We start from the raw sequence: 12338 nt of genomic DNA, 5'->3' as shown, positions 1-12338 counted from the left end.
ATTACACACTACTATTTGACTAATCTTGCCGGTCATGTCACGGCAATGATAGAAAGGCTGTCGTGCTGGCTGTCGTCAGGGAAATGAGGAAGAGGGGGAAGGGAGGGGGGGGGGGTGATGACACTTCTAGGTTCATGTAACCAAAGTATTTAAGGGGCCCCGCAGCCCCGCCACGGTGGTCTAGTGGTTATGGTGCTCGACTGCTGACCCGAAGGTCGCGGGATCGAATCCCGGCCGCGGTGGCTGCATTTTCGATGGGGGCGAAAATGTTTGAGGCCCGCGTGCTTAGATTTAGGCGCACGTTAAAGAACCCCAGGTGGTCGAAATTTCCGGAGCCCTCCACTACGGCGTCTCTCATAATCATATCGTGGTTTTGGGACGTTAAACCCCAGATATTATTATATATTATTATTAAAGGGGCCCTACAACACTTTTTCAGCATGGTCAGAAAATGCTGCCGATCGGTAATCGAGGCTCCCGAGAACATGCAAGCCAAACATTATAGTGCAGCACGTGGCCTGGGATTTACAATAAATTTGCAAAGTCAGTGAAAAAGCGCTTGCCCTTCTCTTGACAAAAAAATTATGCTTATGCCTTCACAGGCAGGTGCCATGCCATTGGCTGATTTGAACATGGCGCGCTCGGTAGTTACTGCGGCCGCCGCGAGAGGCCGCCACTCGCATGCGCGATCGCACTGAAAGTATGCCACGCGTTCGAAAAAAAAAAAAAGAAAGTATGCTCAAGGTCAGGAGGCGCGTGTGGTGTACCTTCTTTCACTGTGCCATTCCCCCCCCCCTGCTTAGCTTCTAGCGCTTTCGTTGGGGCGAGAGAAGAGAGAAAGCAATTATAGCGTGTGACAAATCTTAGTAACTCCGCTCATACTGGATGGATTCTAAAAATTTTCGCGGCGTTTGATTCGTGAGGCAATAAGTTGCTTTAGTGAAGCCATTCCATAGCTACTTGGAAAAGTGTTGCAGGGCCCCTTTAACGCCACCACATTGGCCTGCTACCTTTTATACCGAAGGCCACTGCTGTTGATGTGGAACTCGTGACAATACATAGACTTGCGATTCCTCTTCAACCCTCCACACCTCTCCTTCCACCTCATGCGCTGCTCCACAAGTCGTAAGGAGCCTGCCGACCACACAGCTATATTGCAAGCATTAGGCCCCGCGCACCGTAAATAATATGTCTTTGCACAAAAGAGTGTCGGATGTTAAAAAGCATGTTTTAGTTTTCGTAGTGCTAAGCCTAAATGGTCTTGTAGCCAACAGCTGGCACGAAGCGATGCCTCTCGCACGCATTGAAGTGCTCGTTGTGCATTTTGATGACAAAAACCGGGGTAGTGCTGTGGCATATTGACATGTGTAAAATCCATGCCATGTAAACACCTACGTGCCATGAGCCACAAATAATATCCTGTCATATCCTGTCATATCCTGTCTCTCGATTGCAGAATTTCGAAATTGGTTTCCATGCATGTGTTGCAAACAGCTCGTCAGGATGAATTACCACACTCCGTGCGCCCTGTGACTGCATGTCTGCAAATTGCTCAAATTTCATGGTGCAGCTACGAGTCTTAATTGAGTGTTGCTATCGCGTGGGTCTCTTGCTACTCACAGATTTCCTATGTGCAGATGTAGCACGCGATGCCTTCATTAAGCGCAAAGTGCAATACAAGTTCTCTTGTCTCAATCAATAAATGAAGTGTTATGTGGGTCATCCGCCACGGTGGTCTAGTGGTTAAGGTGCTCGACTGCTGACCCACAGATCACGGGATCTATTCCCGGCCGCGGCGGCCACATTTTCGATGGAGGCAAAAATGCTAGAGGCTTGTGTACTTAGATTTAGGAGCACGTTAAAGAACCCCAGGTGGTCAAAATTTTCGGAGCCCTCCACTACGACGTCTCTCATAATCATATCGTGGTTTTGGGACGTTAAACCTCAACAATTATAAGTGTTAAGTGGGTAAAATGTGTGTGGGTCTGCCGGGTCACATACGTTCTGACTGCTTACAGAATGCTTAAATGCCCCTCATTGAAACCCTAGGTACTGCAGAACCCAGTTTGAGAACCCCTATGCTTGAGCCAAGGGACAATGTCAAGTTCACGCGACAAGCCTCACCTCTTTTTTTCTCCTCTTCCTATTTTACACCTTGCAAATTTGTAGTGACTGTACTGTGCATTCCACACTTAGTGATGAAACGAAGTCATGTGCCATGGTTGGTAACATTGCGAAGAGTGCATTTTGCCTAGGGGCATTTGTGTGTGACCTTGATTTTTGCTTGAAGTGTGGCTTTTCTGAGAGGAAAGGTGTGCAGTCTCCTGATTGAAATTTCAACTGGTTTTGCACCACACAGCTGTCATGCTTGTGTCACAATTACATGATCTGCAGTGTAGTTCCTGTTTGTTTGTTTACGATGGCCATGTCTTGCAAAGGGCCCCTTTAGTGCAAAGATTTAAATCACTGATCACACTTTGTATGTGCTCACATCAAGGCTGTCACCTAGTGGTGTGCACTGTTTGCAGCTTGCAATTTCTGTATCTTGATACCTTAAAAAGTTGAAATACTTGGCTGTGCACCAGCTTTTTCTTGCAAAGCAAGGTTTGCTAGCTTTGTCCCCCAAATGATTGCTACTTTATATTTCTCATGAGTAGCCTAATTTTTTGTTTTTGCATATTTATTGACAAGTACTCTTGTGCACAGGTGATAGATGCTAACCAGGATTGCATTGACATCCAGAAAGAGTTTGCACAGCATTTGCCTGACATTCTGGACCAAGGCCAATTATGTCATGCCCCCTTGACTCCACAACCTGTGTGACATGCCACATTAATTTGTTTCACATTATTGGAATTGGCCAGGCAGGTTTGATGCGCTGTTGTGTTGCTTTTTTGGGCTGCATGTTTCTTTGTCAAGATGATGAAGGGAGGCTGCTGGAAATACATGTCAAGAAATGTGATATCTATAGCCAGTGCTCAGCTGGTAGCTGGAAAATACTGGTTTCATTTGGTGGTCTGTACACGATGATACATATGTTAGCAACCTACTTTTGCAAGTAGCAATGTATCCTTCCCAACCCCCTCCCATTCTTCTGGCTTCCTTCCTACATTGTTATACATTCATTGCTACTACTGTGACAGGAGAGTGTAAAAATAAGGTTTCATTCTCTACATGCTGTGTAGTATGCCGATACAGCTTTCTGCTCGTCAGTGAAACCTGTAATTATAGGAGTATTCCTGGCAGCACTATTTGAAATCGTGCTGTAAAGCAATGTTTCATGTCACATAAATATCATCACAGACCAGTGGCTTTATACCAAATTATGACTTGCTAACTGCGGTGATGTGTGAGCTTTGTGCCTTACTGCACTGAAGGTCATTCATTGATTGCCGTGTTTCTTCCCGCCATCAGCGGACCATTCAATCATTTTGGAAGCAACTTGCTTTAGGCTTGGTTTATAGAGTAGTGATGCAGATCTATCGGTATTTGACTATCGATAGTATCGATAGTTTTTTTGAAACTATCGATAGTGTAAACAAGCTATCGATAGTGATACTATCGACAAACTATCGATAGTGCAATCGGTAGTACCACCGTTAATATTACTAGGGATATTACTACGATGCGTGTTTATTGCTTTGTTTTGAAGTATTCGGCTTTCACCTACAAAGACTGTTAGCTACATTTGACGCAGACCGCGCCGTAATGTTTGAGAAGCTTCACAATTGTTTGAGATTATTCTGTTAAGATTACGTGCCGGACGCGAAAAGTCAAGTTTATTCGAGAGTTTACGCGAGCACCAGTGATAACGCTGGTAGGTTTCATGACTGATGTATAAAGGACTACGCGTTCCACCCATGATCAGATTACTCAACGGCTGACGACTGCTCCCGCCGCTACCAGTGCGCAGCATGTATCGCTTGTATTTTGAGTTTTGATTTTCTGGGCACAAGTTCGCCAAAATAAAGAGCTCTGTATTCCCCAGTCTTGCTGCAGCATTCTTCACCGTCACAACCATGTGACAATACTATCGATAGTGGTGTGAATAATGATGCAGTTGCTGGCCGGCCATATTGCCAAAATATTTGCGATAGCCTACTACCAGCTTCGCCTAATTTATGAGCGATTTTTGACAGAGAAATCAATTATTTGCGCAGTGAAAATGGCGGAATATATCCATCAATAAATTCGTATCCAAAAGCAACCAGTTACACCTTACAATTAACTTCTTGATATTTATTTATTTTGAAATCATAAAATGCAATATCAATATGTCCCACCACATGTAAAGGCTTCTTTTTCGCTACAGCTGAACAGTTTGAGTGTCTGATCATGTGTCAGCAAAGCACTCTGGTGGAAAGCACAATCATGTCAACTTTCTTGCTCTTCAGCCTGCTTCTCCGGCTCCCCTAAGTACCACGCGTGCGGGGAACCAAGTTTATTCTGCAGTGAGTCCGCGCTGTTAATTTTATAGTATCGATAGTACCATCGAATTTTTTACTATCGATAGCGCTATCGATATTATTTTGCACCATCGATAGTTCGATGGTGACTCAACTATCGATAGTATCGATAGTACCATCGATAGTTCCGCATCACTATTATAGAGTCCTGTTAATGTGCTGAATTCGTATGTTGTGCCAAATTGGCTTTCACAAAAAGTGTATTCATTGACAAAGTACTTCCAGTTCTGCTTGTACAACTGACAGTGTCGGATAGGAGCTGTAATCTCAAACATAGTCACCCAGAATAGCGCCTTTTCTTTGTTGGATGGTTCCCTATCTCCTTCGTATGATTCTTCATAACTTCCTTCAGTGCAAGTTTAAGGGATTAGAAATATTCTGCCTGAGGCACCGTCATATTAATACAGATTCGGAAAAAAAAAAAAAAGATGATGATGAGGAAGAAATGTTTGTGACCTAATAAACTGTCTGCACTAAGCAGTAACTAAAATACTAAGTAGGAGTGCTGTTAATGTGTTCACCCTATTGTAATATGAGACGCCTAGTATGTTGTAGCCGTTCAGCATTATCCACATCAAAGGAGGAAAAATATCATATGTATAAGGAGACTTGCCTGATTGCAACCTCACTTTCTCCAAACCGTGTCTTTTGGTTAGCAGAAGTGGCTTATGCTGATGTTAGTGTGGTTCAGTGCCAACCTAATCTTTATGTAACTTCTTTTAGGTCTGCCTGCATTGACAAGTGAGAGAGAAAGCTAGAAACCAAGAAGTACTAGTCTAGTATTTACAGAAATAATCTTGTATACCTTGTTGATTCAATGCCTCGTTTTCGTTAAGATACTATTTTGTGCCTTGTTCCATGACCTGGTAACATTGTTAACCCACACAACTTTTGCTGTGACTGGTGCATCATGTAACCTGTACACCAGGGTAAGGCATTAGCAATTGTCGCAGCATTAGAAGTTATTGTAAAGTAAGTCACATGCATTGATACTGCAAGTTTTGTTTAATATGTATTTATGGTTTGTCATGAGCTGTATTAACTGATATTACCTGCATTTCATTGACATTTTCTGTTTCATTACCTGTATTATTAGCTGTATGTGAGCTGTATTATTTGTAATTAATGTGTTAATTAGAATATTTAATGAAGTTGTTAAATATTGACTTTAGGCAAGAAATGTGGCTTGCAAAGTTCTAGAGTGCATTCAGAAACCCCCATTGCATTATTTGCGACAAAGAAAGCCTCACAGTACCATTTTTTCCAAGCTGCAAAGAAAGCCCGCGAAATACAAAAAGAAAAGACGTGACTAGCGCATTAGCGCGCAGCGAAAATGCTGTACTCAGCCGTGGTTTGGGCGAACAAAATCAGCTGCGGTGATGACTCGCTGTCTCCGTTGCTGCGGTAGGCCAATAAGTTAACGGTGGTTTCTTGGCCCGCGCTCGCTACAACTTGCACCATCAAAGTCAAAGTCAAAGTCATTTATTATTCTATTTATACACAAAAATGGGGATACTGAAAAATATACAGACGAGGGTCCCATAGTCGAAGACTGCAGCGGGACCCTCGGTTAATAATAGTTAACAAGAAGTAAAAACAGTGAGCAGGTGAACACCAGCAACAAAAAAGGAAACGCAATAAACACAAATAATATCCAATAAAGTACATATATTGAAACACAGTGGCAAAGTAAAATAACTGAAAAAGAACTAACAAAAGTAACTATAATACAAATGAACCATTATGATGATCAAAAAGAAGAAGAGCGATATGCTGAATTGGTTAAATTTACATTTGCAAGTAAAAAAGTTTAATGGCATGTTTGAATTCATGAACAGATGAAGTTTTGACACTCAATGGTAAATCGTTCCACAATTTTATGGCGGTGAATGTCGAGGTCATTTTGCCGTAGTTAGTATGTACAATGGGCAAAAGAAAGTTTGAGCTATGCGCAAACAAGTTTATTGTTTGGCCCGCGCCGACTGGCTGACGCGGTCCAAGAAACCACCGCCAACTTATCGGCCTACCGTTGCAAAGGAGCCGGCGAGTCGCAGCCGCAGCTAATTTCGTTCGCTCAAACCACGGCTGAAAGCAGCACCTTCGCTGCGCGCGAATGCGCTAGTCACATGTTTTTTTGTATTACGCGGGCTTTCTTTGCAGCTTGGAAAAAATGGTATACGTGAGGCTTTCTTTATCGCAAATAATGCAGTGGGGGCTTCTGAATGCACTCTCGAACTTTGCAAGCCGCATTTCTTGCCTAAAGTCAATATTTAGCAAATTCCTTAAATAATCATAATTAACACATTAATTACTAACAAAACAAAAAAATTGTCTGTAGTGCGCAAGGTGGCTGTATGCAATTTGCAACTGATTTCACTCGCCTGCCTCTAATATTGTATTTTTTTTAACCCTCAGCTAATGATAGCTGGGACACCTGGTATACCGGTGTGCATATATATATATATTGTAAGTCTGGTCGGTTCATCTGTATTAAATTTTTAGTAAAAACCATTGGAATTTTTCGTTTACCAGAAATAAAATATTTCAGTTAACAATGACGTTTGACCTTAGAAACCTGCTCCAAAGCAGCATTATTCCTGCTCCCTTAGCTGCTCCAAGAGACTGAAGCCTGCTTCCACCCCTGGTTATATTTTTTAATGTGTACTACTATAATAACCTAACATAATTCGAATATATTCAGATATGTTGCTGAACAACTGTATCTGTTGCTCTTGCTTGCATTTATTATACTATTTTTAATGTGTATTTCATTGTGTATTTCATTCCATTGTGGACTCGTTTATTACATAAGGGAGAACTTTCCATGCATTTACTGTTGTAGACTTCGCATTTGTATTCCGTCATGGATCTAAGTTTTCCCATCATCATAAGCTGAGCATGGGGCATCAACACCCATACTCAGCTTATACATTAAAAAATTAAGGAGGGGGTGGAGGGTCAGGACACCTGGACCCCATCTCCTCCCCTCTGGATGTGCCTGTGGAGTTCAGCAAGTTGTTATGCAATGATGGGTTAGCATACCTGCCAAGTCTCCCGGATTACCCGGGAGACTCCCGGATTTTGAACGTTTCTCCCGGTTGTACGGGTCATAGCAAAACCTCCCGGAAATCCAGTTTTGCCCCGCGCGTCCAGTTCATTGCTAGAGTGCCTCGATGCGCGCGGAGGCGAACGAGCGCATCGAGGCACTCTATTCATTGCGCGCCCCGTGCGTCACGGTGAGGCGAGGTGGGACGTTTCGCGTACAGATGCGCTACACGCAATTTAAAAATTGATCCTAAATGTGTTATAGGTTATATCAGCCGTTAATATTTCGTAGATGATGCGTTTGTTTACACACAAATCTATCCCACAAGTTATCTTGCCTTCAAAATTTTGTGTCACTACTGCTTTGGAGAGCCCAGCACTTAAAAGGGTAGCCGTTACCGATGTCTGTCGAGATAGCGTGTTCGCCAGCGCTCGCGACCGTCCCCGTCTCAACGGCGCCCCTTATGGTCCCTTGCCCGACGAAATAACTGGTAAGCAAGCGACGACAGGCCTCGCACGCGGAGCGATGTTATCGCATGTGCCCTTCGCGCGACGGTGACAGCCGGGTCGTTTCATCTCTGCTTCAACCGCGTTCGTCCCTAGCGCTAGCGCGCATTTACTCGCACGTGAAACAGACGATGCGTAAGCGATGATATCGGTTTGGACTCTGTACAGATCAGCGGCGACCGCAAAATCCCGCTGACAGTAGGCAGTTTTAGAATAGCGTACGCTAAGTTAGCGTTTGCGGCCCGCTATTTTCGTCACTTAACGGGAGCCCGCAAGCGGTTAGCGTACGACGCATGCGCAGTTGCGCGAAAAGCCAACGCAAAGCTTTGCGTACGCTATTCTAAAACTGCCTAGTGTCCATATAATTGCTATCGCAGTACCCCCCCCCCCCCGCGGTCGGCATACTTCATACCCCCCCCCCCCCTTCCCCCCCCCCGGTTGAGTAGATCTCCCGGATTCCGTTTCTCCAAACTTGGCAGGTATGGGTTAGAAACTTGCAAGTGGGGCTGCTATTTTGTGTACAGTGTTGCCTTTTCTGATGCTAATGCCTTGCCACACTTTATCAGTGGTCACAGTGACAGTCTGCCCATGTTCGCAACCGGATCACCCAGCTGTGATTGCTCGATGATATAGGATTGAGTAGAACGCACCAACACAAAATATCAGCGCTGTCACTTGTAACCTTGTGCATATCAACTTGCTCAATTGTCAGCATCATTTGACACAATTCAACAGTTACGTTGTCTATTTCTGTGCCCCTCGTACCTTTTTTCTTTTTTTCATGCTACTTAACTTTTCCAACCATGGATGCTTGATGTGTACACTTGTATTGTGAAGCATAGTCACTGAGGTATATTACAATAAAGTCATACCTCAACTGCAGTTGGCTGTTGCACAATTTTGCTGAGCTTTAGCTGCATGACAATGTGGCAAAGATGTTATGAATTGATAATAATCTGTGGTTAGTATTTAGAGTTTCATTGGGGAATGATTGTGCCATTTGTCATATGAGACTGACACATAGGCACATGCTCAGAAGCATTGGCATTTACAGCACCTGAAGTTATATGCCTTTGGTGCACTTTGGCCATCCTGCTGCTTTTGCATCACGTAACCCCATAAATAATAATAGTATAATAATAATAATAACAATAATAATAATAATAATCATAATAATAATAATTATTATTATTATTATTATTATTATTATTATTATTATTATTATTATTATTAATCTCTCATTTGCTAATTTGTAGCAATAAGACAGTTTAAATCTTTATATGAGGTAAGATTTGTGACATTGTCTCTGGTGCACTAATGGAAGTGCTGCTCCGATAGAGAAGTGCTTCTACTTGCTGCTCCAAACTGCTTTTTGTTAGTAACTGCTCCAAACCTGCTCCAAAACGGTACTGAGGAAATGAAGACGAGGGACTTAACCGTGTGGCCAACTGGCAAGCCCTAGAGAAACCAAAAACAATCTGTATACATTCATTCTTGTATGCTGCTAGTATGCAGCTTTATGGGCTCTGATCTCATTTATGCAACTTGAATTGACATACCGAGCATATAGCTTGTTTAGCTTTTTTTTTTAACATGAAATATGAAATCCAGGGTTCAACGGAAATCCGTTTGGTTGGGAAAGTCCATGGCGGAAAAATCGAGTGCTCACCAGTCGTTAAAAACACAGACGTTTCGGTCGCCGCTATAGGTGCCTTGTTCACAATTACATGCAGGTTGTTTTGGTGAAAAGTGAAAATGGCCGAGATGGCTTTGATCTCACAGTGATTATCGACTGCTGCTTTGGCAACAGTTTTACTGGCTAAGCTTTACCAGTTTGATCTCATTTCTGTTACAAGTACTGGTATTTTAAATATATCGCTCATTTCACGACACATTTGATAACCAACCATCATTTTAATTGTTCGTTTCTTGCAATATACATTGATTGTTGTCTGTGAAATATCTTTTGTAATAAATACTAATATTATGAAATGCTTTGGCAATGCTTTGAACTCCAAGATTTGTAGCATTTTTCTTGATCTGAATGAACGGTACTTTTTCTATTTTTGAAAAGTCACAAGAAACACGTGTAATTTGAGATAGTAATCATAGAAATTCAAGGTGCCAGTCTAGGAGATACCGAAACTGAGCTCACTGGGCGCACAGGAAATGCGGCAGCTGAGTTACATCAGACTGGAAGCTCACCTGACGAACTTTGAAAAAATAAACAAAGGTGCGTCACAGCAGAATCTGGTCAGTAAAAACGGCAAGCCGTTTCAAATACCCAATTGGACTGCTTATTCTTTGCGTTTGGTGTGTAGTGCTTATCCATTTCTTTGTTAAACTCGAAAGAAAAGTGCGAAGAACCCATTTGCTTATCCGCGAGAAGTAGCGCTGCAGTGGCTGCCACCTAGTTTTAGGCTGTACAGTGAAAGAAAAAGTGGAAACTGCAGTTTTCTTGGGTACAGTCCAGAAGAAACATAAGTGCTACACATCAAACGCAAGGAATAAGTGGTCTGTTTGGGTATTTGGGACGACTTTCCTGACCATATTCTGCTGCGAAGGACCTTTTTTTCAAAGCTTGTCACGTGAGCTTCCGCTCTGATCTGTTGCAAAATTATAGGCGACCATTTGTAAATCGTTTGTTGAACCATACAGTGGTGGCACGACTGCACCAATTAGGCCGCTAGCAGTTCTTTGCTCCGTCCTGCTCCGAAACAGCATTATAGCAGCAAATTGCGCCAAGTCTTTGGCGAAGAATCAAGTGCTGCGTCACTAGTAAAACTGAAACAAAACGTGAAGTGCTATCATAGAGGAGAAGCTAGTGACCATTGCCAGATATTGTGTCCATTTGATTTGCCTGCACCACCTGAATGGATTCACAAGGTGCTGCACCCTGCCGTTCATTTCAACTATGCAGCAATGGGATCGGATCCTCTGAACCTCGCCATTCCTTTGAAAATATGCTGGAGAGTTGAAGCGCTGGTTCATAATTTTCCTGCACCTGCCCGGATGATGGTGCTAGCTTGGTGCAAACACATGGGCATGAAACAGCAGCAGAGCAGACGACACAGCACAAGGGCGTAAGCACCGTTTGAATCCCACATGTATCTGCTGTGTTCATGCCACATGGGGTGTGTTAGACCTCATATACTAACCATATGTGAAGTTGGCAACCTATGAAATTCACATGATTAAGCAGACAACCTACGCAGTGTTGGCACATTGCCATGTTCATTTCTAACATCGCATTTGTGTACTCAAGCTGCACAATTTCTGAACTCCTTGTGCACCACCATGAACTGGTTCAGTGTGTTGAAGATGAATCAAACAGCCCTATAACTTCACTGCACCTATTGTCTACATCCACTAACTCCCCTTATTTATCAATGTGCCTTGGCCTGCTGCTCCACCCCTCAAATGAAGGCAGCAGTGCTTTCAGCAGTAGAGAATTTTAGGTTTTGTGGCATTGTTTTGTTGGAATGACCTTTAAGTGCGCAGGACTACCAGACTATGGTAGCTGCATCTGGACACGCTTTGTTCATCCACATTGCTTTATTAGACAAGCTTTTGTATTTTGCGAGTGTTCGCTTTGTAAAAAATTCTTTAAAGGTAATGCATTTGCAATTATAGTACTGCCAGCAATTTACTATACCAGCACTGAAGTAAAGTACACTTGGTCAATGCAGTCATCGAGCCTCTTTAATCACTGCACCGCCAGAAGGTGCCACCTAACTGTCTGCACAAAATTATGGCTCCAGTAAACCGGTGATATGCAAAGGCTCATGAGTTTGCAGACAAATGAAGACTCTCTAAAGCTCCTTGATGATTACTATGTGGAGGAGTTGCTTGAAAGCACATTTCCACGCAAGTTTGTTCAGTTGAGTGAACACTGACAGCACCTGGTTACAAAATTCGTTTGCTCTGGAATTGCTTATTATGCCATTCTCACCAGTTCTGTCATGAGGCATCACTATTCAGTTATTCAGACTGAAATTATCACCTGAGAAGGGGTCATACACATGGTGTTGCACCCATGAGAAGAAATAGTTGGGTGCAAGTTGAGACTTCTCAAGGTAGATGAAAGACAAAACTTCCTTGGAGTGCTGAAACACAAGAGCTTTGCACAGAGTACAGTCGTCAGCAAGCTTAACTTGAATGCTCCGCACTGTGGCCTGGACTGGTTTGACTGATGCCAGTTGCGAAGCGCTAGGTGCTGTTGCCGAGATAATACCTCGGTATGCTTAGATAGTATGTCGGCACGCATTGGTAAAATCTTGGCAACAGAACCCAAAGCTACGCGACGCTGGCATCATCGGC

The 12338-nt window shown here is 43.1% G+C and overlaps 1 protein-coding gene across 2 annotated transcripts in view; it reads left to right on the top strand.

The window, feature by feature from the left end:
- Positions 1-8424, top strand: part of LOC125756211 (thymidine kinase 2, mitochondrial-like) — a 39288-nt gene extending 30864 nt beyond the window's left edge. The window contains exon 9 of one of the 2 annotated variants that reach the window (XM_049420224.1): positions 2707-8424. In XM_049420224.1, coding sequence (XP_049276181.1) covers positions 2707-2823 — 117 coding nt within the window. In that variant the 3' untranslated portion in view covers positions 2824-8424. The remainder of the gene's footprint in view (positions 1-2706) is intronic. The other variant, XM_049420220.1, reaches the window with a different exon arrangement.
- Positions 8425-12338: the final 3914 nt, after the last annotated feature.

This window comes from Rhipicephalus sanguineus, chromosome 1, assembly GCF_013339695.2.
Source record: "Rhipicephalus sanguineus isolate Rsan-2018 chromosome 1, BIME_Rsan_1.4, whole genome shotgun sequence".
Lineage (NCBI taxonomy): Eukaryota > Metazoa > Arthropoda > Arachnida > Ixodida > Ixodidae > Rhipicephalus > Rhipicephalus sanguineus.
The sequence above is the reverse complement of the archived record's forward strand: the minus strand, read 5'-3'. Positions and strand labels throughout refer to the sequence as shown.